The sequence below is a fragment of the Pelmatolapia mariae genome, linkage group LG5 (genome assembly GCF_036321145.2).
Source record: "Pelmatolapia mariae isolate MD_Pm_ZW linkage group LG5, Pm_UMD_F_2, whole genome shotgun sequence".
NCBI classification, from domain to species: domain Eukaryota; kingdom Metazoa; phylum Chordata; class Actinopteri; order Cichliformes; family Cichlidae; genus Pelmatolapia; species Pelmatolapia mariae.
This window is the reverse complement of record NC_086231.1, coordinates 14,849,992-14,877,298: the sequence shown is the minus strand read 5'-3', so window position 1 is coordinate 14,877,298 and position 27,307 is coordinate 14,849,992. Positions and strand designations below refer to the sequence as shown.

General features: G+C 41.8%; 1 protein-coding gene across 1 annotated transcript; it reads right to left on the bottom strand.

Moving 5' to 3' along the window:
* Window positions 1-424: 424 nt before the first annotated feature.
* Window positions 425-26,423, bottom strand: il17rd (interleukin 17 receptor D). The gene is made up of 15 exons (XM_063474392.2): window positions 26,385-26,423; window positions 20,935-21,057; window positions 17,308-17,426; window positions 16,094-16,214; window positions 14,507-14,551; window positions 14,020-14,171; window positions 5,439-5,504; window positions 5,238-5,292; window positions 4,198-4,308; window positions 3,249-3,433; window positions 3,028-3,143; window positions 2,034-2,282; window positions 1,395-1,949; window positions 976-1,253; window positions 425-779 (listed from the first exon to the last, which is right to left on the bottom strand). Exons 2-15 carry the CDS (start codon window positions 21,023-21,025, stop codon window positions 652-654), a joined length of 2,271 nt encoding a protein of 756 aa, XP_063330462.2. The 5' UTR covers window positions 21,026-21,057; window positions 26,385-26,423; the 3' UTR covers window positions 425-651.
* Between the last annotated feature and the right edge of the window lie 884 nt (window positions 26,424-27,307).

Sequence of the window (27,307 nt, the reverse complement as noted above, 5' to 3'; positions counted from 1 at the left end):
CAAAACAGTACTGGAACAGCTGGTTTGTTACAGCATCACGTTTTGGTACCTGACATCAAGTCATACATTTCTGTCTGCCAATCAGGACACTGTGGCCTGAGGCCATCTTTGGTTTGAAATGGTCACCTCTGCCAACATCTGGAGTTCCAGTCCTTCAAAAATCCTCCAGTGGACAAAAAAAGAAAAGAAAAAAGAACTGCAATTACCAAAGTTTTCTCGTAATCAGTGATTAGCACAATTACCAGGAAATACTGCTCTAGAACACAGTGGCTAATATAGCAATCACAGTCATTACTGTTCTAGAACACAGTGGTACCACAGTTACAAAAGAATACTGTTATAGAATTCAGTGGTTCCATAGTTATCATAGCTATTTATCAACATTCTAGAATTCAAAGGTTACCATGGTCACTATGGTCAAGTGTTTTACAACATAGTGGTTACCACAGTTACCATGGAATAGTGTTCTAGAACTCAGTGGTTAACACAGAAACTGAGTTCTGGAATGCTGATCTGTCATAACTGTTTCCCACTCCGGTTTTTCCAGCTTCGCCTTCTTCACAAAGACAACTTTTTGGTCCAAGTTGGCACATTGATTTACAAGATGACATCACCGGGCTAGCCTTCTTTTGATTGGCTGAAGGCATACCCCTACAATGATGCCACAGGTGTGAGAACAGCGTCATTTTGCTCGAGGTGATGATGGTGGTGCAGCTCAGCTTTGCACACCGTGGCAGCGCTGCAGCTGAGCGATGTGGCAGCGGGTGCCTCTTCATCACCTGAAAGACACATAGCCAAGTGTGAGCACCATGATCACCTTCAGTCTTTAAGAATCATTTACCTTTGTGCAAAAGTCACATGAGGACATAAGTCAGGGAAATTTGGCACATGCATGTTATTTAAAATGTTGCTTTTTCTACAGAACAAACAGCAAAGTTTGATTTTATAAAACATCTGTTGAGGTTGAGGCCTTACTCAAACCATAGAAAGATGATTCACTCTCAGCCAGGGAGGAGGAGTCTGCCTGGTCATGTGACAGTCCGTCCATTAAGGGAATAGAAAGCTCTGACGAAGGAACAGATGAATCATAGATGCCTGAATCACGAGGAGGGGGGACCTCTGGAACAGTGGGGCGGCCTTCATCAGCCTGTCCCTGACCAGGGGAAATGCCATCCTGGAGGATGGAAGGACCAGAGGAGGACAAGGAGGATGAAGAGTCTTCGGATAACAGTCCAGATATTCCAGAAGCAGACCTGTAACAGATAAAAAGCATCTGCAGTCAGAATAATAATAACAATAATAATAATAATAATAATAGTAGTTCTATGTTACCTGCTGTTATATCAGTGAAATTAAAAGAAAACAAAAATGAGGTGTAACACACTTTCCTTTACCTTGAATTGGGATCTAGCATGAACAGAGAAGAGTGTGGTAGGTCTGGACTGGGACAGACACCAGGACTGGGACAGGGGTCAGGGCTGGAACTGGGACTCGGGCCAAGGTTGGGATCAGGGCTGGAACCATGGGCCAGCTGGAGTACGTTCCTCCCCGTCACGCCCTCCCCACTCTCCAGTGATGGCATTCGCACCACCACCTCATTCAGCACCAAGCCAGAGTCAAACCTCTGCTCAGCCTGAGATGACAAGGAGCAGGAAGGTTTGGGCGGAAGGCTTGGAGCCTGGACAGCAGCGAGAGACAGATGTTTGGAGGAGGAGTCAGGAGAGGTAGAGGATGCTCCTGCAGGAGCGAGCTGCTTTTCGAACCAGTCGGGGTTCTGGCTGATGTGCTGGTGCATGTTGCAGATGGAAACGTAGAGCGAGCGCCCGGACTTGCTTCTGAAATAGTTCCTCCGGGAAATGTTAAGAGGCTGCTGCTCACGATCAGTCAGACTGGAATGACTCGAATGGAACCGACTGAAGAGCTGAGGCAGCTGGTCCATCAACTTGAACCTAAACAGGAAATGAAATTATTTATCAGGCGGCAAGTATTTATCATTTTCATTAAAGTTTGTATTTCATGGTTCCTGTCTTTACCTGGTAGCCAGACTCAGCATGGTGGGGATGTCGCTTTCTGTAGAATAGTCAAAGTAAACCGCCATGTATCGGTTCATCTCCTGTGCCCCGCTGTCTTCGCTTTGCTTCGCCTGCCGCAGCTTCTCAGCAATCATGGCAACCGCCACAATGAACAGGTCCCCACCAACCGCAGTAATCGAAGAGCTGCTCCCATTACTACGGCGGCTCACTGGCGTCTTCCCTCGACGGCTCTTCTTTTCCACGTAATAGCTGCAAAAAAACAACAGTTATGACAAAAGGGGTTGAAAAAAATCTGGTAAGGAAAAGAATTAAAGTACATTTTTAGTTGACTCATTACTTAACATTTCTATTTTAGAAACCTGCAATGTTCTTGAAGAGGAAAAGGCACGTGGGTATGGCAAAGAAGACAAGAGAGACAAAAGGAAAGACTGAAACAAGTGAAAACACAATGAAGAAAACATGACACCTGTAAAAAGAGGTGGGGCAGAGGGGTGACACACTCGTCAATTAGGTTTAGAAACCTGTGAGCCTACCATAAATTAAATCATATATGCATCAGCGTCTTTAACACATTTTGTGTTTTAATTCAACAATTTTAAAAGATTTTACTATAAAGTAACTACTGAACACCTGACTTATTTGTTAGTTCAAATTCTGATGTTTACTTTTGATAAAAAGTGTTAGAGGCATCTAGTGGCCATTTGAGGAACTGCAGCTGAAGGCACTTTCAGCGCCTCAACTGTAATATTCACAAAAAAATACAATTAAATATGAAGAAAACATTCACTCTCAGCCAGGGAGGAGAAGTCTCCCTGGCTAAATTTAAAAAAGAAGAATGAGACTTCAGAAACAAAGACTAATTAAAATTATACTGTACACATAAAAATTAAGCATAAAAAATAAATCAAACCAAATCAAACTAATGAAATCTAAATTCTAATAAATGTGATTGTCTGCTTATTTTTCTATAGAAACAGGAGGGTAAGGTGAGTACCGCAGGCCTTTGGAACAGACGGTGATGATGAAGTTTGCTTCATCCAGCTGTCTGCTGAGCCATGACATCTGACCCTCTTTGCACATCTCCAGGTGTTCCCACAGGTCCAACACAACCTGAACATGAGTGAAAATAATCAGTTTGATTTTTTTCATGTTTTCTATATATTTTTCCTCTAAGTCTTTTAGTGGTCCTCAGTTTCTTCTTCATGATCGTCTCACCTCACAGCAGCAGAAGTCCTGCAGGAAGAAGGCGAAGCTCTGGATGACACTGGTGTGTTTGGGACAGTCTCTGTTCGAGTAGCAGATGAAGACTTTGGGGCGGGGCCACGGCCGCTCAGTGGTCAGTGCTGCGCTGTGATTGGACGACTCGCTGCTCTCCTCATCCAGCTGACTGTAGATGTTTTCTAAAAGAGGGAAGAGAGGATTGTTTTAAAATGCAGCCATAAATTTAAAGTGTAGTGACAGAAATTCGGCAACTGCATTTGAATGACAAATGACAAAAACATTAAGATAACGGGGATGTCGTGCAGTCACATTGATTGATTGACCTATTCCGAGCATGAATACAGCTAATACTGTCTTCTAGTACAACAAGTGGAAAGAAGTAACACTTATATATTCTCACCCTTTTGTAATGCAAAGGTTTACAAGGGTAATTGCTTTATAGGGGCGATCGTGGCTCAAGAGTTGGGAGTTCGCCTTGTAATCGGAAGGTTGCCGGTTCTAGCCCCGGCTCGGACAGTCTCGGTCGTTGTGTCCTTGGGCAAGACACTTCACCCATTGCCTACTGGTGGTGGTCAGAGGGCCCGGTGGCGCCAGTGTCCGGCAGCCTCGCCTCTGTCAGTGCGCCCCAGGGTGGCTGTGGCTACAACGTAGCTTGCCATCACCAGTGTGTGAATGTGTGCGTGAATGGGTGAATGACTGGATATGTAAAGCGCTTTGGGGTCCTTAGGGACTAGGAAGGCGCTATATAAATACAGGCCATTTACCATTTATTTACCATTTTATACTGTGTACACCTCTCAAGATAGTAAATCTGGGGCCAATTGCTGTCTAAAAGAAAGAAACTCATTTACACAGCAGATGATCACTATCACTAATCATTACTAACAACGTTAAAATGGGAAGAAACTGAGCCCCTTAAAATATGAATCATGGTTCCCCTCACCTTGCTGCTTCTTGCGACACATGACTGTGAAGAGGGTGGCAAATGCTGACATGACAACCAGCGGCACCGTGATGGCCATGGCACGGATAGGTCCCGCCCAGGGGGAGTGGACTGGAGGATGGAAACAAACATACCCATTTGTGAGGAAATTAGATCAGACTGTTATTTCAGTATTTCTTTCCCACAAAAAAAATGATAGTAGCGGGCAGGGCAGAGTCAACGACTGAGCTAACTAGGTCTGAACTGAAGTTGATGTTTCATTGTGTGCACACAATGAGAACTGATTCCTGGAGTAATCCTGACTCGTTTCTAGACCCAGTGGATACATAATCTCTCCAGTGGGTTCTGGATCTATGTCGGGGTTTCGTCTTAGTTGAGCGTGCCAGGAAAACTTCTACAGGGAGGCTACCAGGAGGCATCCTAATGTCCAACAGACTTTTTTCAACTCGGGGGGAGAAGCAGGATGCTGAACTTTATTTTACTAAAATTCACCTTGGACCCCTTTGTTGTGTAGAATCAATTTTGGTTTATAGTTACACCTCCAGCCACTAGGTGGTGCTAATTTTTTATTATAAGGTAAAGAAATCAGAAAAGTCAGAGATCCTTAATGAACTGACAAATTAGTGAAGAGGCAAACTCCTTTCTGGCTGCCAACATGCCATTGTATTTTATTGTAGTCTATTGCCTCAATGTGGACAATGCCTTGTGCTCAGCATGTGGTAAGATGAGTCATGGACAGACCAGAGTATTCACTGAAAACATGTCATTAATGTCTCACTATGACAGCCCCTCAGTGGCTTTTTAAAAAAAATAGATTAAAACTTTCAGTAAATCAGGAACAGCAGTGTTGCACAGGTGGGCTGTTCACAGTGGATTCAGCTCAATTATTTTTAGTGCAGTCATCGTAGGAATATTTATTTAATGGGGTATTTTTAAATCAAACTAAAGACCCAACAATACTAAAGATGAAATGGTGGGATGTCAAGCTGTCTGTGGCCATCTTTTATATACAGCGTACTGTGTGGTTGTGCGCGTCTCACCCTGGCTGACGTGGTGCTGAGTGTGCATCCTGGTGGTGTTGCTGTCATCTTTCAACTGAGAGAAGAGAAGACTGTACTGTTTAAAACTGATCATTTTTGGTCTATAAATCATCTTCGGTGAGGACTAGGATCCAGCAGAAACCAGTTTAACCAGCTGTGAATGCTCTAAATGAAGCTCAGCTCTGTGCTACATTCATGTACCTCTATAGTGTAGGTCCCTGGAGTGACGTCCTGGAGGATACATGTCGTTCTGGGCTGATTCACATCCTGGAAACGGTAAAACACGACACTTTAGTTTTCAATAAAGACTAACATCTGCAATTAAATTTTAGCTTCCAGATTCAATCCCAAACTCCTTCTGACAACGCACACATTTCAACGAAAGCCTGCTCAGGAGGAGAGGAGGTACAACTGAAGGCCAAAGAAGTTTTAAAAATGTTTTCAAAGCATATGAGAAACAGTATATTCATCAGTTTACTGTACAAATATTAAACAGTGGTGTCGGTATCAGTGGGGAGTTGGTGCAGCCTTAATATCAACCCTGATATAGTGACGGGACAGGTGTGCCTTTTTTCATTCTTCACAAAACTGCTTCTTTCAGTCCTCACAACCCCTTAAAGGACAGAAACTCCCCTGTGTGTGCGTGTGTGTGTCTGTGTGCAGTTTGTATGTCTCCTGATGGTGTTGATACTGCGAAGACAGACAAAAGAAAAGAGCTGCTGGAGCGAGATCAAGGAGGATGCAGTTAGGACGAGGCTGGAACAAAAGCTTTTCACGCCACCTTCCAGTCCGGACATGATCAGGTAGAAACTCTTGATGTGGTTGGATGAGATTTAGGGGCGAATTATAGGCTTCCACATCAAATTCATCGCAAATAAAATGTGTTTACAGCTGCTCCACAGTGGCCACACGTGAAGGCGAAGTGAAAAATAAGACCATTATATAGAGCTGGGAAGGGGGAGGGACAACACACATTTTCACAGAAAATATTAGAAGAAACTATGAGAATAGTTTAGAGAATCAGAGACAATCGCATGTTTGTAACAGACTGCTAACTTGCTATTTCAGGGTGAATCTGCCACAAGAGCACATGTTTTAGAGCATCACACACTCTACCACGAACCCCTCAACTGTAAAGCACCAAGCGAAGCAAAATAAGGTCCAATGATGCCTTTGTCTGTTAGATTCAGATAGGACTCTAATGCCCAGCAATCTCAAATGTTCTTTTCAGGCAAGTCCAAACAAATGTATTTATTGAAAGGAAATAATTCAATAAAAACACCTCTTTACAGGGTTTCAGCAGCGACCAACAAAAGCAGTTCAGTTCTTTTTGTGGTGGCAAACAAAAAAAAAAAAAAACAAAAAAAAAAAAAAAAAAAGGACAGAGTAAACCCTCTTCTGTAATCTAAATAAATACATCTCTGGAAACAACAGCATTCACTTTTTACCCACAAGCTGATCCGCTTTCCAAAACAAAGAAGAAAAAAAAAACATTCTTTGGTAATTTTCCATACAGTTTAATTCAGCTTTTTCCCCTCAAACGATTAAACCCTCTTTCCAAACAAAACTTAAGATCTTTCATGAGAAAATCTCTGGTGGTCTACAGGTACTCAATAGGCACCAATATAACCTCTTCCAATTTAACTATCATAGAACAAGTCCACCCAAGCTTATCTTCATATTTTTACATGCTGTACTGACTTTTTTTTGGGAGAAATTCAACTTGCTGTATATTGACAGAGCCCAAATTTTAATAATGTGTATGTAATAAGTCCATAGTAACCAAATACATTACTAAAAGTGAAATAAAATTATTTTTATTTATTTATTTTTTTTTACACATTTTTCTAGATACAGAGTTGTCATGGGTGTGTCCCTCAAAACTGTAAACAGGAAATTTAGCTTGAGTGTGTTCATAAAGTTTTGTGATGCACTCATTTTTATAAACTGTATTAAAAATAAAATAAAATGCATATGCAGTTTGAAGAAACACAGCATGTACAGCAAAATTAACTATTTCCAGTAGTGCACTCAAAGTTCTACGTGCCCAGCTTATATGCGCAAAGGCACAAAGTTAAACAGTTTTCAGCAGCCACAGTGGATCTGTGATAGGCCTTGGAGAAAGAAAATACTACAGCTCCTTGGAAAATGACATCATTTCTCCGCTGTTGCAGAAAACCACGTGGTAGTTCACGCTGACAACGTGATGACGTCAGTGGCGTGTCCAGCGGGGTGGCCTGGGGGGGGCACAGGCCACCCCTCCAACCAGACTGGCCACCCCAGGTACCACCCCGAAGCTAAAACAATAAAATTCAATGAAATATCAAATGTACGATTATGTTTTCACAGTGAAGCTCAGATATCCGAGTCTAAGTGAATGCAGCATGGGCTTCTGCAAATGAGCATCATGTTAGCAAAGGTAGGAGAGCCAAGCACGAAAGACGGCACCGCAGAAAACAATTCTTCGGTGAAAGATTAACAGGTTAACATAGCTGGACTGGCCACCGGGCATACCGGGCATTTGCCCGGTGGGCTGATGACTTATTTATTTAATTTTTTTTGTAACGGCATGAACAATGAGAAGTGGTGGATTGGCCAGATGCTGGCCGATGTGTAAAAATAACTCAGTTGTTTGGTGGTGGCTGTGGCGGAGCTTCTACAGAGGCCAGCAGGTGGATGAGGGAGAGGGGAGGCAGGAGGAGGAGAGACCCGAGGCAGCCGCCAGTCCGAGCGTCAGGTGAACTGAACTTCAGGTAAGAAGTTATGACCTGCAGTCTATCTGGGTCAGATATAAACCAAGTTCAGATGTGGTTTATTTTCATTATGCTGACTTTTTCGTACTGCGTGCTAGCTAGCATGACGGTGTTTCTATAAAGCTGGGCGGGTGCTATGATGTTACTGATGTTGAACTTTATTTTATTCACAAGGTTCGTTAGTAGAGTTGCCAACGGCTCCTTAAAAAAATGGAATGGTCCCTCATTCAGAGAAAATATGCGTTTGGTATTGAGCTGAGAAGAGTCATAGTTTGTCCCGTACTTTAGCTATAATGAAAAAAGACACAAAGCTGGATTTATTCTGTCTTTACGCTGCAGCTGCCTCTTCTTCTCTCATTCTCCCCCCTCCCTCTCCTGTTCCTACTTCAATCATGAAACTGATCAGTGATCAGCTGATCAGCTTTTCTCTCTTGTTTGTTTATCGCCCACTTTGCGCCAGAAAGAGGAAACCAGCGGATGTTGCGCTAAACAACAGCAGCACCTTTAAGCTTGATCAGCTGTTGTTAGAATTTGCAGGGCTCTAGAGTGCGACCAATTTGGTCGCAAATGCGACCAAATTTTTCCGTGGTGCGACTAAAGAAAAACATTTGGTCGCACCGGTGCGACCAACTGTTACCAACACTTGGTCGTACCTGTTTGGGTAACAAAAAAAAAATCTCTGCAACTCCGTGTGGTCAACAACAGACACACATTATGCCCCTATCGTGGACTAAACCAATCAGAGATAGTCAGGGGCGGGACCTCTCTGATTGGCCGTGGTCCAGTGGAAAGTGCAGGTAGAAGAGGGAGGTGAGTAGCTTTAATAACGGATTTAATTAACGGATTCCACACAAAGACGTAAACACAGAGCGACCCGACGCATCAGAATCAGCTTTGTCTTTCTCGGCTTTCTCACCGGACGGCCCGCAGACGGACACGCTGTCGGAGCTTAGCGATTCTGATGCGTCGGGTCGCTCTGTGTTTACGTCTTTTTGCGCTGATTCTGAGCTGCAGGTTTTGTCTCTCCAACCAAAATTCGCCGAGCCAGCAGCAAAAGAAGCAGCAAACTACGCTTCACATTTGATCAATGTCGTCATGAATTCCCTCTGACTTTTGCTGTTTTGCTTCCCCACGATAAAAATTACACTTCCTACTAGGGCTGCACGATTAATCGTTAGAAAATCGCGATCTCGATTCATACTTATGTGCGATCTCATTTCCAAATGACAACGATTAAAAAAAAAAAAAAAAAAAAAAGACGACGACGATTGTACCGCATTTTGATCCGGGACGTAATCTGCATGAAAACAAGCGCTCACTCTTCCTGCTCAACAAATGACAAGGGCGGAGCCTTATACCACGTGATACAGAAGCTGTGCCGGTGATGCTCAAATTGGCAGGGAAAAACAACGGAGAACACGTCAGGGATGACGAGGAAGTGACAGGAGAAAATCCGTCTGGGTCAACCACCCAAACATCAATAACGGGAACCTTATACAGCGCTTCCCTATACACTTCGAACTCCTGCAGGCACAAAGAAATTACGGAGGCTATTACTTATCACCTGGCTAAAGATATGGCTCCCATCAACACTGTGCAAAACGAGGGATTTAGGAAAATGATCAACACCCTAGACAAACGCTACACAGTGCCATCCCGCAACTATTTTTCTATTGTTGCACTACCTGCTCTATACACGCAGTGTCGAGCAACGGTGGAGACACTGAGAATTTCAAGCAGTACAACATTTTGCGGCAACGACAAAATGTGAGGCATTTATTGTTTTTATGTTTATTTATTGTTTTTATGTTTATTTATTGTTTTTATGTTACGAAGTTGATGTGCAGTTAATAAGTGCAATAAATATTTATATTGGAAAAGAAAATCGTGAGAGAATCGTGATCTCAATTCTAAGCAAAAAAATCGTGATTCTCATTTTATGCAAAATCGTGCAGCCCTACTTCCTACACAGCTCCCTGTGTGTACTTCAAGAACAGTTTCCCGTCTCAAATCTGTTTTCTGGATTATTCATTCGCTTATTACCCACCAGTCTACCGTTGTTTACAGCGCTGTCTTTTTCTTTTTTCATGTAAATGACGTCCGACAAGAAAGCCTAATTTCTGCTGTTCAATACTGAAGAAATTTAAACTTCTTAAAATTATGCAAAATTGCAGAATATTGCAGAATATTTTTAAGGTTATCTGTTATAAAAAGCCAGACCAGGAAAATCTCCTTCATGTTTTTCTGTGTTTTATTGTCAGTTACTTTGACACAAAGGCATCTACTGTGATGTTCACAATTCTGATGAAGTCTCACATGTATCAGTACTGATAAATGATCAGAATTATAATATTTCTGACTGTCTGAGGCTAAATTGAATCGAATCAGGACTTTGAGAACCGGAATTGAATGGATTATAGAAATCAGTGATGATACCCAGCTCTAGTGAGCAGCCTAGGCCTGACAGAAGTGGATGTAGCTGTGGGTAATAAGAAAAGATGAAAAGAACTATTGATAACTTTTGTGTTAAGTTAAGGCCTGATCTGTCTGAAATTCATAGCCAGCTCTGACACGGAGCCATCAATCTTTGAATGCTGAAAAAGCACAGTGTATCCAGAAAACACACTTCATGCTGCAATAAATGCACTGCCCAAGTGTCCCCTCTCCCCACTGCCTTTCAGCAGCAGGCAGTGGCAAACAGGTCATCAGAGGAGGCCAAGCTGATGATTAAGTTTAACATTTTCTACAATATTGACAAAGCACTTTAAGCACAAGATTGTTAGTTAATAATTTAGAAATGAATATTGTCTGTATGGACTTCCCCCCAAAGAAGGTGCACATGTAAAACTGCGGTGTTAAGCGAAGCGGTTGAAAAATTTGAGTGCGCCTAACTTTTGTGCCGGTACGCCTAAATTTTTTAAGTTAGGCGTACCGGTGCGCCCATGTCAAAAAGTTAGTCTAGAGCCCTGATTTGTTTAATATTAATTTCTAGTATCAGCTGATGTTTGCTGGAGCCACAGCTGTAAAAGCTGCTGGTCATGATGTCGGTTTGGAAATGTGGTGAGAGGGAAACATGAAGATGAAACCAGGAGATGTCCTTACTGAATCATCAGAGCTGAACAGGTGATGGAGAAACAGGTTTACCTTTTAGGTGACATGAATGAGTTGAAGGGAAGTTATGAACTGTTTCTGAGAGACAAATAACACCAGGATCCTTTTCTATGTAGCTGACAGCTGGTAACTGTGCAGGGGCGGGTCTAGCAAAGTTTTGCCAGGGGGCCAGGTAGGGCATTAACAGGGAAAGGGGGCAGAAAGAAATACTTTTCTTTCTTATTCTCATTAAAAAATATATAGCTTTTATTAAATAATTATCTGAATCTTGCGAAAAAAGTTTTTATCTGATGTAAAATGTATAGAAATCATACATATACCAAAAAGACTGTACATCACTGTCACAACAGCGTTTGTTTTCATTCAAAGGCTTTATGGCTTTAATACCTGGTGGGCCAGTCTCTAGTCAAAATGCCCAAGTTTTTCTCCCAGTCCAGCCCTGCAGGTTAATACTGGCAGTGTCAAAGTGTGGATTTGGTGTTTTATTCAAATGCAGCTGAGAATAAGTGAGTCTTCAACCTGGATTTAAATAAACTGAGTGTTTCAGCTGATCTGAGGCTTTCTGGGAGTTTGTTCCAGATATAAGGAGCATAAAAGCTGAATGCAGCTTCTCCGTGTCTGGTTCTGACTCTGGGAACTGATAAAAGACCGGATCCAGATGACCTGAGGGATCTGGAAGGTTCATACTGGGTCAGGAGGTCACTGATGTATTTTGGTCCTAAACCATTCAGAGCTTTATAGACCAGCATCAGAACTTTAAAGTCTATCCTCTGACGGACAGGCAGCCAGTGTAAAGACCTCAGAGCTGGACTGATGTGGTCCACTTTTTTGGTCTTAGTGAGGACTCGAGCAGCAGAGTTGTGAATGAGCTGTAGTTGTCTGACTGATTTTTAGGTAGACCTGTAAAGATGCTGTTACAGTAATCAAGCCTGCTAAAGATGAATGCATGAACTAGTTTTTCCAGGTCCTGTTGAGACATCAGATCTTTTATCCTTGAAATATTCTTGAGGTGATAGTAAGCTGATTTTGTTAATGTCTTAATGTGTTTTTCTAAGTTTAGGTCTGCATCCATCACTACACCCAAATTTCTCGCCTGGTTTGTGGTTTTTAGGTGTATAGATTGAAGTTCTCTGGTGACCTGTAATCGTTTTTCTTTGGCTCCAAAGACTATTACTTCAGTTTTGTTTTTGTTTAGCTGGAAAAAATTGTGGCACAACCAGTCATTAATTTCCTCAATGCATTTACCAAGAGCCTGTACAGGGCCTCGGTCTCCTGGTGACATTGTGATATATATTTGTGTGTCATCTGCATAGCTATGATAGTTTATTTTGTTGTTCTTTATAATCTGTGCCAGTGGGAGCATGTAGATGTTAAACAGAAGGGGTCCCAAGATGGAACCTTGGGGAACTCCACATGTGATACTTGTCTGCTCAGATGTGAAGTTACCTATTGATACAAAGTATTTCCTGTTTTCTAAATATGTTTTGAACCAGTTTAGTACAGTTCCTGAAAGACCTGCCCAGTTCTCCAGTCGTTTGAGTAATATGTTGTGGTCAACTGTATCAAATGCTGCACTGAGATCCAGTAAAACTAAGACTGACATTTTTCCACTGTCTGTATTCAGACATATGTCATTAAATACTTTGGTCAGAGCAGTTTCAGTGCTGTGGTTCTGTCTAAAACCTGACTGGAAGGCATCATAGCAGTTATTCTGTTTTAAGAAGTAATTGAGCTGCTGAGAAACTGCTTTTTCAATGATCTTACTTAAAAATGGGAGATTTGAGATCGGCCTGTAGTTGTTCATTTGTGTCTTGTCAAGATTGTCCTTTTTCAGTATAGGTTTTATTACAACAGTTTTTAGTGGTTCTGGAAACACACCTGACATTAAAGAAAAGTTCATGATCTGTAACAGGTCTGACTCTAAAGTCTTTGAGACCTTTGAGTCTTTGAGTTCAGTTGACCTAAGATGTCCTCCAGGTCTTTGCTGTTAATAGGGTGAAACTATTTCATAGTGTTTAAACAGTTTTTCAGTAAACAGTACATATCCTGAATCTGCTGTTGATGTACCAATTGCTTGTCTAATCTTTTGGATTTTGTCTGTGAAGAATTTGGCAAAGTCATTGCAGGCCATGGTCGAATGAAGTTCAGCTGCCACTGACACAGGAGGGTTTGTTAGCCTGTCAACTGCAGAAAATAAGACTATGCAAATATTGCTGTCCTTGAATGCTGAATAAACACTGACAAAGCACTGATTGTATCTCTTGTACTTTATCAACGCAGTATCTAAAAACTTTGCACCGTAGTGGTTAAAATCTCATTCTAATAAGAGTTAAAAGCGCATTCGGTTATTAGGTTTATAGGGTTATTGAATTATAGTTAACGGTTGGTAGATATTTTTTTTTAACATTATCTGCCAATTACATCTGCCACCCTTCTCCAAATCTGTGCCCCTACCTGGCCCCCCCAACAAAAATTTTCTAGACACGCCACTGGATGACGTATATTCCAACTTAAGAAGTGTTGTTAACAGCTGGTCAGATCGATAGAGTACCAAAGGAAACAGCGCTCTGGGACAGCTGATCTCGTGATATTTAAGTGCGGTTGCATGCAGAAAGAATTATTGCTGTAATTTATTTGGTCTAGACATGCAAATGGTGATTACAAAGGGTTAAATATGATACCAGTTCCTCAAGTTCTGTCATCTCCTGCTACCCAGTACATTTTCATTCGCCTACACAGTCCTTTGCATTTGAATCTGTTTACGGAGATTTATTAGGGTATTTATTACAAAAACTGTCACGTTTCTCATTAGAGGTCACTGAGTACCTGCTCGAACATGGCGGGTTTTAGAAAACTTTCATAAATCTGAAATTAACTGACGATCAATGTCAAAATGTATTAAACACAACTGATCTTACCGGTTTGCAGCGCTGCAGTTTGGAGGTTCCGTCCGGTCGCAGTTTGTAGTACAGGTAGTAGAAATGGAAACCAAAGGAGGGCGGAGCCTGATCAAAGGCCACATGAAGGCTCGATCCGAGCTGAGACACGTTCAGCGTCTTTGGTGTCCAGACTGCAAACACCAAAAAATAAGAACTCTAAACTCCCACGACCTCTTAGATATTGCAATAAAACAAGTACAAGAAGAACCTTTCAAACAATACAGCAACATTTCAGAAATGTAGGAACACATTGTTGTCTTTTTCCGCTTAAGGTCACCGTAGCCTCCCCTATTTCTCACCATTTCACCTACACAGGAAAACTTGAATCGTTTGTGCAAAAACTAATTCACAATAAACTGATCTAAGAGCGAGGCGGGGCTGGGTCCAGCTTTGGCAGTGTAACCAGCTCCCGACTAAGTCGGCCTACATGTGGCTCTGGTTATGACGACGATACTGAGGAACTTACATGGTTTGCAGACCAGGTTGTCTGATCCGAGGAGCATTTCGCACGCTGTAGGGAAACAACAAAAAAAACAAAACACACAGACAGAGAGATGGTTACAAAGTTTGTTTTATTGTTCTCATTCTATAGCCTCAGTTTTGTCTCAGCTTATTAAAAAAAGGGGATGTTTTGGGAAAACTAGTCTGGCTTGGCACATAGTGAAACACACAACCTCACAGCAACTCCTAAGCTTTATGCATGTTCTGTCTTGTGATCCATTTAAACTCGCTTCCAAGATGGTGCATGCATCTCGGAGCAGTGCAGTAAATCTGTCAGTCTAGCAGCATTTTGTTTTTATCTTGCTTCCAGTATTTAATGAACACGTCTCCATCTGACTCCAACATGAAAGTAAACACTGTTTTCTTCAGAACTGTAATTTTTAGGTGTCTCAAGAGGTGAGGACACTGATGTCACGTTTCTTCATTGGCTCCCTGTTAAATCCAGGACCAAACTTAAAATTCTTCTCATATACAAGGCCTTGATAATCAGTCCCCATATTATCTTAATGACCTGATAGTACCATATCACCCCATTAGAGCACTTTGGTCTCAGACTGCAGGCTTACTTGTGGTTCCTAGAGTATTCAAAAGTAGAATGGGAGGCAGTCTCTCCAGGCCCCTTTTCTGTGGAACCAGCTCCCAGTTTGGATTCAGGAGACAGACACCCCCTCTACTTTTAAGACCAAGCTTAAAAGATTCCTCTTTGATAAAGCTTACAGTTTTAGCTGGATCAGATGACCTTGAATCCTCCCTTAAGTTATGCTGCAATAGGTCTAGACTGCTGGGGCTTCCCATGATCCACTGAGTGTTTCTTTTCACATCTGTTTTCACTCACTGCATGTTTACACCTCTTTGCATTTAATCATGAGTTATTATTAATCTCCTGGCTCTTTTTTGTCCTGTCTTCCTCCCCTCAGCCCCAACCAGTCACTGCAGTTCTGACAGAGGTTTCTTCCTGTTAAAAAGGAGTTTTTCCTTCCGACTGTTGCCAAGTGCTTGCTTATCTGATTGCTTATCTGTATTAGTGTAGGGTCTTCACCTTACAATATAAAACGCCTTAAGGCAACTGTTGTTGTGATTTAGTCTTTATACTTTAACTTTATAAATAAAACTGAATTGAACTGATTTAAATAGAAAAATAAAAAAATAAAAACAAAGCATCTTGTATCTTGTTTTTGTTTATGTCGTCACATGTATTACATACCGGCTGTATATATAAACACTCACATGGTAGAGGCTTGTGCATGCTGAGGTAGCCACACCCTAAATCATACTCTGTTTTATCGTCCCTTCGAAGCCTAAATGGAACAATTATATTATAACAAAGAAAACGTAAAACTATGCTCACCTCTAACCAGTCGTGGCAGATGGCTGCCCCTCCCTGAGTCTGGTTAAGTCTTTACCAGTGTAAAGTGCCTCGAGGTGGCTTTTTGTGATTTGGAACAGTAAGATGATGTAAGAGGTGCCTGAAAAGGCTTTTCTAAACAATCAGTGAATCAGCTGATCGGCTAAAAACTCAGTCCCATACATTTGTGAGGCATGTAGGACTCACAGTTAGTTTTGAGGAAAGACGGAGGGAAGAAACTCTCGTTCATCTGAGATGGAAAGGGAACCACACGAACCATGTAGTCAGTGTCAAAGTTCAAACCGCTGAACGGCTGACTGCTCAGCTTCTGTACAGGAAAACATTAACAAACACAAACGTTCAACAGTGAAATTAGAAGGAAATGATGAGCGACAGTCTTCAGAGGAAATGAAGTAAATCTAAATAATAATACAGTTTAGCAGCAAGAGTAAATATCCGAGTTAATAAAGCACAAACATGTTTGCTTCATCCATTCATCGGGAACAGTGCACATTAATTGAGGTCATTGTGCCAATATTTTTTTATCTGTGGGCTGCAGACATGCATTGATTAAAAGCAGTAAAAAAGATAAAAGCAGACTCTAATGAGCATGTACATGTGGACTTATTAAATACAACATCTCAACAGAAGAGTGACTCAGTGAGCCAGCTTACACTGTGTGGTAATTATTTCAAGGCTTCAGGGCCACAGATGTTTCAAGGATTCAAGTGTTTATCTTTGTTCAGGCAGTCATGTGCGAGTTTATTGTCAGTGTCCTATAATGACGATATTTTGGAAGAATGAAGACTGCAGATTGTGTTCCTGATCTCTTACAGTACATTACCGTCAGCTTAGGAGGAGATTATTACACAGCTAGCCTGCAGCGGAAAGGATTGATTGAAACCACCAAGGGAGCTGAAGTAATTTCATATCGATCGAGGGCCAAAAAGCAACAAAAAACAAAAGAATAAAGTAAAACAAATACACAAAACTATATTCTGAGAGGTCTGCACAATGACTCAAACTGCTGATGTTAAGCCTAAGATGCATTAACAACCCAAGAAACTGCAGATGCAGATCCAGAGGTATGCCTTATGGAGATCCAAGCTCTCTGTCCACTCCCAAGCAAACCCAGAATGGTGTCAATTACAAATCCCTATTTTGAAAAATAGAAAGAATTAGGAGTGTTCTGCCTGTTTATGCATGTCTGCTTCATTTTACAAAAAGTGGGCAGGGATTAACATGCTTATCCCTCAAATCAACATTTTCTTCAGGGCTCCTTGTCCCCCAGTTCCAGCGCCCTCGATAGCCACCTCTAACATGCTTACATTTGGAAGAAGCATCTTATCCTTTGAGCGATGTGCTACTGCGGGAAATGTGAAAAGCCAGCAGTTCAAAGTGTTTTGTGGAAATGGCCCTACCGTGTTCTTGTAGGAGAAGTTGAGCTGTCGTGGGTCTTTGAGGATGAGGTGTTGACACTGTTTCCCTTCTGGATTCTTGTCCTCCAGGTAAACTCTGAAGCCTTTAATGTGTTCAATCCCTGCAGAGATGCAACAGCAAGTTCAGTCTCACCACGTCTGCATCCATCTTTTCTCTTCCTCTGTCCTCACCAGTCTTTTCTCCTTGCCTTTTACCAACACACTTGCTTTTTGCCTCTTCACCTAATTCCTTTCGTTCCCTTTTTTTATTTTTTTGTAAACCTCATTCACTCTCTACACTCCACTCCTAACCAGATCTAGTTTCATTCCTACCTTCTTCTTACTCTCCTTTCTGCCTTTCCTTGTTCCCTCCTCTTCATCCATCTTTCCCCTTTTCTCTGCTGCACTCATTTCTATTGCACAGTTAAGTAAATTTTCTACTGTATTAGTACCCCTTTGATTTGAGGTGGGATTTTTAGGTGGTCATGGTAGAGTTGCATGAAAATCCCTTGATATAAACACAGGAGAAATATTTTTAATGTAATACCTTGTCACAGCTACTCGACAAACTTACTGTCAGAAAAAGGCAAAAGACTGAAAAGGTGGGAATCTGATGTGTTGTGCCACTTTTGTGCATGAACTCCGGACATCATGGGGATAATATAGTTTGGGGACTTTCTTCTGTTATCCTTTCTGATACGTAACACACAGCAGGAGACTCAGAAGCATGAGTCATCTGCAGACGTATTCTCACTGCCAGAAACACTCCATGTTGTTTTTGGTGCAAGTGTTGCCTGAATCGAGGCCACAGGTCAACCGCTTGCTTACTGTGAACTCAGTGGACTATTACTTGTGGTATTCTCACTTTGGAGCTGGGAGATTAAAGACCACTAAATATCTTGCGATTTGCAGTGTCAACATTAACTCTAAACAGTACTATAAAATCTTGCATTTAGTTATGAAAAATTATATTTGATGTAGAGAAAGGAAAGTAGCACTAATAAGCAGTAGGGCAAAGACTGATGATACCTTAATCAGTGAATATAAATGGGCACATAGCAGCTAATGGCCTAATTTTCTTCTTTACAGTCTTGCCAACTCTTTCAGGATGCTTCCTTCAGCTAATCTTTTTTGTGCCCTTTCCTCAACTCTTCTTTTCAGACCATAAAAGGTCTAACTGGTTTTGATACCTGGTACGTTTCTACACCTTATTTTACATTGCAGATAGTAACCAGTCAGTGTAGCTGGGAATCATTCCAGCTAAACAGCAACCAGTCACGACAGATGGCTACAATTAAAAACCAAATAGTGTGTAGAGCTAATTCACACAGTGATAAACAAGGCCTCAAACCTACCCTTGTTTCCTTCTTTCCTGTGCCTCCTCATATCTCCGCCTATCCCCCGTTCTCATTTTTCTCCCCCCTCCACTCTGTTCCTTCATTTGCATGCATCTCCTCTCGTCTCCACCCTCCTTATTATTTTCAGTCCTCTTCACTTCTCCTACAATCCTCCACTCCTTACACCCTCGTCCCTCCTCTTTGAAAGCACACCTGTCTTTTAATTATACCTATACATCGACCGGACATGTTTTTCATATCAGCTCTCCAAGAGAAAGACAGGGAACATGAGAGAGAGATGCAGCAGAGCAGGTTTTTCTGTCCTGAGGCATATTTCTGAACACCTCTCTCTCGCTCCCTCTTTGTGAGTCGTCGCTGTTTTGCATTTTAACAGCAGAAGCAGCCTGAGGTCAGATTTGATCTGTTTTTCTTTCTCTCCTTCTCTTCAGTATAAATTTGGACAATCTTTATTCAAACTCAATAGCAATCAAACAAGAACCACGAGTGTCTGTTCATCACAAATACAAATCTAAAACGACCCCTTTTCACCTCTTTTATAAGATCGGACACATGTAAAGAGTTTATTGTTTGTGGTGGACGAGTTTTTTTGCAAGTCGATCGAGTAGTCTGAATTGTGGCATGAATGGCTATGTTGCCTCACAGGAAAGAGTTTCTTGCGTCAATCTCCTGCTCACCCGGGGCCTTTCTGTGAGGATTTCCTACAGGTACTCCGGTTTCCTCCCACCCCCCAAATACAAGTTAAAGTTAATCTGTGATTCTATATGGGCTCCGCATGTGAGCAAGGGATTAAAATCTATAGAAAAAAAGAGTGAAAGTATGAGTAAAAGTAGCTTGTAGTTGAGTTGCTTTGAGTGATCAGCAGTAGATGCTCTACTGCATCTCTCTCTCATGTTCCCTGACATTATTTTTGAAGATTAAATGCAGCTGCAAGAAGTTAAACGCTATGACTAGGCTCAGTTCAATGTGATGATGCTAAATGTCTCCAACGACTAGTCGTATTTATCTCTGGTACGTAACATGTAGAAGCTTTGCCTTCTCTGGGAAAAACACAGTGGAAATAACTAACCAGCTATCCATTCATCTGTTATTTGCCACTTATCATGTGGCGTTTGGGCAGCAGCTTAATTATGCAGAGATACCCAGACCCTCCTCCAGCTCTTCTGGATGGACACTGAAGTGTCCCCAAGCCAGAGAGCGATGATCTCTCCAGATTGTCCTTGGCCTGGCCCCAGTGACCGAGCTGCTCAACCCAAGGGTCTCTAAGGCTGAGTCCAGCCACCCTTCCTACAGCTCGTGGCCACAGCTGAGGGTGGGAACGTAGATCGGCCAGTTGACAGCTTTCATGCTTAGTTCTCTCTTCACCACAACAAACCTGTACAGCATCACTGCAGACACCACACCAATCACTCGTGACCAAGACCGCAAGACTCCTACTACTCCTACCCAGGGGAAGCAGCTTGTTCCCAAACCAGAGTGGGCAATCCACTCTTTGCTGGCTAAGAACCATGGCCTCAGACTTGTGACTCAGCACACGGTGGAGGTCATGGCTCAAGGAAGCCGACAGACTCACACAAGATCCTGAGACCTCTGAATCCGACAACCTCCACCCCTTTAAGAATTCTGTCCATGAAAGTTCTGAATGGGATCCGTGAACCAACTTCTACCGAGAATGAGTCCAACTTAATGCTGGCAATGCAAAACAAGCTCTCACTGCAGTTAACAACAATTAGTCACAGACCTTATTTCGGGTGACCACAAAAAAAAAAAAAAAAAAAAAAAGTCTTCCTGTTCAACTCCCTAATTTTACTCATCTGGTGTGCCACAGCCTTCAGCCTTGTTTCAGATAAATTCTGGGTTTGTCAGTAAAGTCTTGGCTGTGTTACAGCAGAAACTTTAAGCTGTGCAGATCTCAAAGAGGAAATCTGGCAACATGTGAGTATGACATGGAGAATTTCAGGGAGATTTCTGCCTCTCCCTCTCTGTGTGAGAAAACAACAGGCCGTTTTGTCACAGAGAGGGAGAGGCAGCAGAGGTTCACCTTACACTGTGCGCACACACATTCCTTCACGGTCAAATCGCGGCATTGTTGTGTGAGATGCGATCCTCTTTCCCTCTCTTTCCGGCCCCGATCAAAGGGACACACAGAGCTGGGTAATCTTACGGATTTGAGCACTTTGAACTTTCTTGCTCTTCCCTCAACTTTCCCTGTTCTCTCTCTAAAACTGTCTCTCCGGATGATCGTGCAAACAGGCAGGCTGACAGGTAAACAGACCTAGTGGGCTCGCAGACCAGTGGACAACCACGGCGGCCTGATCGTCGCAGGCTAGATGACTGAAGGAGACGTTGGTGACCTCACGGATCATGTGCTTCCCCAGTGGGTAGTTTAATGAGCAGTCTGCAGAGAGAAACAGAGAGATATGAACAGATTAACAACAGCACAGAGAGCCGCACTTTAACAAAAGATTTAATGGTTCTTGAAACAGAAATCTGAGCCTGATGGACAGAGTAAAGATTAAAGACTGCAGTTAACATCTTCACAGCCATTTAAGGACCATTCAGGCTCAATTCCAGATTCTTGCAGGAAGGTTATGGACTTTTGTCAACTCTGCCAATTCTTTTATTATAGTTTCCAGCTTGTTACCATCCATAAGTTAAAATTTAAAATTAAGTATCTTGAAATTTCTACTTAGCAGCTCAAACATCTGAGAAAACAACACAAAACTGAGAGAATAACTTGAAATTTGAGATATAGATATCGATATAGATATCTATATCTATATCGATAGATCGATCGATATAGATATATATAAAAATAATGGGAAAATAAACAAATAAAACCACAAAACTATAAAAACTGATTGAGGTAACAATAGACCAAAACCATGCTAAAATGAAGGATATGCAATTCTGAATTTAAAATATAAGACAGTTTATGGTCCAGAGCTCTGGTGGGAGATGCTCTGCTCTACTGACCTTTCCTTAATGGTCAGGCTTAAACTCAGACTTCAGACGAATATTAACACTCAGCTTCAGACATTTGTTTCTATTCTTAGGTCCATATGTCGTCTTTTCATTTCAACAGCTCCATAAACCTGCTGGTTAAAGTTTCTGCAGCCAATCAGGAGAAAGTTAGACCTTAAAGGGCAGAGCTAAAACAGCTTGTTTGAACTAAGTTAAAGAAGGCTTAATTTGAACTGTGAGTTGTTTAAAGCTACTCTAATAAGAGTCCAGAACGACTGAACATAACAGGTCTACTTTTTTAAAAGTCATACGACTGACATCTTTTGTGTGTGTGTGTCATTATCCTTAGATAACCCTCTAAGGAGATACTTTGAGTTAAATTAAGAAATGCATTATTAGCAGATTCCACAGCTGTCCGATCTGTCATCCATATTTTATTAACCGCACCTTCATTAATTCAATCGCTCTGGGTTGTTTGTCGTTCACCTCCTCTCGTCTCCAACATTTCTCTTGTTTTATCTTGAGAAACACGAAGTTGGAGGGGCGGAGGAGGAGGAGCAGCCAGCCATGAACCGAGAGGGATCGGAGGAAAAAAGATGGACTTAGGATGTAGAAAGAAAAGAGGCGTGAACTCAGACACGACTGACTGCTCCCCTTTCCTCTGCTAACCATCTATTGACAGAAGTGAGGAAGAGGAGGAAGAAGCTGGGAGAGAAGAGCTTATAAAAGATGGAAACGGATGAGAGAACGTTAGAAGAGCAGCGGACACGAGTCACTGCTCCTCTTCCTCTCGCCTCATCATCCTCCTCAAAGCAGGGTCATGTTCAGGGCTAAAGAGAAGGTCACAGCTGATTGCCCCTCTTCCTCCATCTTCCGTAGGATGTATGGAGGAGAGGAAGGCTGCAGTTCTTTTTACTCTTCTTCCTCCTTCCCTAATCTTTGGTTTCAGCGTTTATAAAACAAAGCAGTGTAAAGACAGAAGAACGAAAAGAGGGCTAAAGTTCACTGCAAACGTTTTCTTTAGCCGTCCCCTTTTTTCTTCCTGTTCGCTTTCCAATTTAAGAAGCATAGGAGGACGCGCTCACACAAAGCACGGAAAGAAGAGGAGGCTGAAGGAGACCATCACAGTTGCTCCATTTATTTGTGCATCCTCATCTCCTTTCAACGCTTCATCCGTCAAAGTAGAATTATGACAACTTGAACCTACTGTTTTTAAAGTATCAGCTTCAGCTGACGTTCTTCTGAAGCAGATTTCAGTCTGAGTAAAGAATTTAAAATAATTCACTGACAGTGAGGCGCTGTCAGATTTCTAAAATGCATAATCTTTAGTTTTGGTTAAATCCTCTGGAGCATGTGACACAGTTTGAGGCACTCAGACTGGATGCTCAAATCCTGGACATACTGTCAGCAGACGAAGACCAAAGCCAACAATTAGTTACCATTCAGTTAATTTTCTGAACACTTTTGTCAGCTAGGGAGTGCTGGAACCTATCCCAGCTGGAGCAAAATCCGTGGACATAGCTGTGTTGACATCACCCATGGAGAATAAAACTCAAATAAATGTTTTGACTAGCTTTGCTTTTTAAAACTAGGCTCCAGTTTCGGTCCCCTGAAACTGGTGCATTAAGTAAGTGCTGAAACCAGCAACAAAGACCTTAAATCTTTCCTCTCATCAGGAAAGTGTTTCCTAAGGTTATCGAAGGGGCTGAAGGATGGACTTCGATGCAGTCACACTTCTTTCTTGTCATGACCAGAGGAGACATGGATTTGTACAGGTATAAGGCACCTGTTCACTGCTATATGAAGCTCGCTAGCTTCATATTTCAGCCTCGGTTACACAAGGAAGTGTGATGTCAGGTTTGAAATCATCTGAAAGAGGAGGTCTAATATTGTGGCAAAAATGTTTTCACAACTTGCACGATTAATGACGGCTGGGACGTGAGCAGTTTATGGTGCGTCTGTAACTTAGAGCTACAGAAAATATCCCAAACACGACACTGGACAGGTATCTAACAGAGCTTACAAATGTACAGTTTTAATTTGACAAAATATCCAGGAATTTTTAAAAATCCTGGACATCACAGTTTTTAAATGTGGATTTGTTTGAATGTGTTGATTAAAAAAAACATTTTGATCACTGGTGAGAATTTCCCACAGCAGGATGGTGTGTTTGCAGCAAAGATGGTAAACGCATGACCAAATACATACATACATAAATAAATAAATAAATAATCTATCCTCAAAGTATCGCTGATCCTACAATCCTTTCTAGGGAACCTACTGGAGGTCAAAGGTCACCCTGCTTTATAATCCCCATGACATCATTCCAGCAGAGAGAGTGTGAGAGAGGAAGCCTCTGGCTCTCCTTGATCCTCAAACTACTGAGGTGTGACACACACACACACACACACACACACACACACACACACACACACACACACATGTCTGGTTTGCTATCCTCGTGGGGACATCCCATTGACATAATGCTTTCCCTAGCCCCTTACCCTAACCCTAACCATTAAAAATGAATGCCTAACCCTGACCCTTACCCTAAACCTAACCATAACCTAATTGTAACCCTGACAGTAAAACCGCATTTTGAGTGTGAAAATTGCTTTCAACCCCGAGGGGACCTGGATTTTGGTCCCCACGGTGCAGAAAGTCCCCACCAGGATAGTAAAAGTCAGATTTTGGTCCCCACCAGGATAGTACGAACCCGTACACACACACACACACACACACACACACACTGATTGTCATGCTAAAACACCTCAGCGCTTCACTTTAGCTCCAAGCGTGTTTTCATTTCATCTGATCTTCAGAATTCACATGATCTTCTGACCTCTGACCCACACGTCATTGCTTACATAATACGTGTTAAAACTAGATTAAATGAAAATCAGAGAAATGGAAGAAACTCACAAGATGACCCTCAGAGGAAAGAATCACATCCTGTTAATAATGCAGTTTGACATTTTGGGTAATACGGGGTGATTTGGTTTAAAATGCAGTTTAATGTCAGCAAATACAAACCTACATAATGTTAGCGTAGCATAAGTGCTGGAGATACAAGGAAAGCGGTGACCTGACTATGTCCAAACACAGGGGAGGAAATCTTTAAGAAAACAGACTCACTTTAATTTTTTAAAAACTAAAACTGTGAATCAACTCAGAATCACTGAACACAGGAACTGCAGTTACGGCAAAAACAGTTAATAAATTAAATCTGCTGCTGCACTTTTCCCTCATACACAATTTTAAACTAACTTTGAAAATATACAAAGCATCTTGGACCTTACAGATGGAGGAAGGAGGACTTTTTACATTTATTAGATGAAACACGGAATAATCTCCACCAAGGTTGAAGTTGTTGTCCACTCCATCCATGTATCAAGTCCCTAGATCCAAATACAGGTTTTCTTATTTAAATTTAATCTGTATTTGTGACAATATTTTTCCCTATCGCACAAATATAACAATTTTTTTTTTTTTAAACTCCTCAATCAACACGAGCAAACTCCATAAAATAGTTAAACCGCATGTAGTTGTTAGCTGCAGGGGTTGCAATAACACTGCAGACAACACACACACAGACACACACACACACACTTTCTGAGGGATCTGAAAGCGTTTCCTTGCTCATGGTCACAGACAAAGAGGGGAGGCAGGGATCGGCCACGGTTCAGGAACTTGACTTTTACACAGAAAAGAACAAAAGAAGAAGAGGAGGCGCAGGGTGGTGGTGAAAAAGGTGGAGGAGGAGGACAGAGAAGATGATGTGGGCGAGGGTAAGGAGGGCTTGCAGATTTTCATATCAAATATGACAGAAAATAAACTATTTTATGATCAAATTGATCTTTGTGAAAGATTTTAGGTTTACCCTCAGAGGAACGAGTCACACCTGTGGAGGATTTTAAGTGTCAAATACAAAACGATCTCCATAAAATGCCTGCATGAAAGCTCTCTTCTAGTCTGTAACACTTCAAATTTGATATTATAATGTGATTTTATTTGGATTAACTAATAAATACCTTGAAATTCAAGTTAGGTAGAGCAAACATAATCAGAACTAGATTAGATTATTTTTTGTTATATAGCTAATATTCTAGTGGCTGATGTTAAACATGGCCAGAGAGTCCAGTAATGAGGTCTGCGAATTGAAAGCTTAGCTTTCAACTGCTCTTAACACTTTGGACTGTTTTTTGCCATCTCAGGATCACAGCTCAGCTCATTAAGTTCAAAGCTCATGTTTACAAGGGGAAGCCAATCAGAAAGAAGCTGACTTTGAGGGGTGAAGAGATGAAACAGCTTCTTTTATACATGGACTCACTACGACCCAATGTAAGATAAACAAGGATTATAATTGAACAGCAACACATGGAGTCAACCTCAACCCCCCCGCTTTCAGACAACATCTGATGACCTCTCTTGTACCCATAGTGACAAGTTTTGACACCTAAGTATGTATCAATAAAGGTGGTTTCATGATCATTAGAATAGTTTACAGGACATCTTCTTGCAAACCTCCGATGAACACCCAATCACTTTGTTCTATAAGCAGGCCTGAAATGTGACGGACACCAGCAGAGCTTCGATGCTACTTACTGCTAGTATGCTTTTAATGGGTAAAGAATTAAGAGAGTACACCTGATGCAGACAATGCAATGTGCAAACCAGAGAAAATGTACCATGTGTGCTACAATTTTTGCTACATTCAGTCAGCCACTTTGTGCAGATTTACGATGTTTAAGAGAAACTCACTGTCGGCTCTGAAGGTGACGGCCAGCCTGCGGCCTCCATCTGCACCTGAAGGCACCTGAGGGAGAAAACAGAGATATATGAGACATATGAAAGTAACCAGTCCTGATGACAGGCGTGAAAAAGTTAAACTTTTAGCAGAAGATTATGCAAACCAGTCACCTAGCATGTCAAAGCATGGCTGTTTCACTTCTTTTTAACAAAATGACATTAAGTCTACTTGCTTTCTAGCCATGCAGACGTAAAAGCCATGACTTGGTCTTAAGATGGTGTTAGCAGTGGAAATTTTAGCAATAATTACATTTTTGTAAGATAATAGCTGGCGCCTGAGAAAGGTCACCAAATCTCCATTTAATAGACGGGACTGGGCTATCCTTGCAACCTCACCCATGAGGTCTATTTAATACAAAGAACAGAAGATAGAGTAACACATGATGAGCAGCAAGATAAGACGAGACATCAGCTCCCTTGTGAGCTACAATTACCCAGAAGCCCATTCTCCATGTTCCCACACAAAGATGAGGACTTTCTTTACGCATGTTTCAGCCTCGACTGTTTCAGCAGTTTTATGGCTTTGACCCTCTTTTATGTTCACTCACACACACACACACACACACACACACACACACACACACACACACACACGCACACACACACACACCCCCACCCTCAGGCTTATTACAGAGGTGTCAGACTGGTCTCACACACCTGAAACCAATCAAAGAGACACCCAGCTGAGTGTGTGCGAGTGTTACTGACGGTGTGCTGTTTATTAACAGCCACTGTACCTCACAAATACAACCCATCCATACAAAAAGACACGCACACACATTTAATGACATACTTGTGAAGTCCCTCATTGTCCAGATTGCAAAACACCTAAAGGCAACACAACAATGATGAAAAAAAAAAAAGTCCGCACAGAC

What these genes read in the sequence shown, in the direction of transcription:
- il17rd (XM_063474392.2), bottom strand. Translation starts at nt 21,025, where the DNA reads ATGATCCGTGAGGTCACCAACGTCTCCTTCAGTCATCTAGCCTGCGAC. An exon ending in TCAGCACCACGTCAGCCAGG is followed by an intron (nt 4,309 to 5,237) that starts GTGAGACGCGCA and finishes TCCATCCTCCAG; the next exon opens with TCCACTCCCCCTGGGCGGGA. An exon ending in GTCTGTTCCAAAGGCCTGCG is followed by an intron (nt 2,283 to 3,027) that starts GTACTCACCTTA and finishes GTTTTTTTGCAG; the next exon opens with CTATTACGTGGAAAAGAAGA.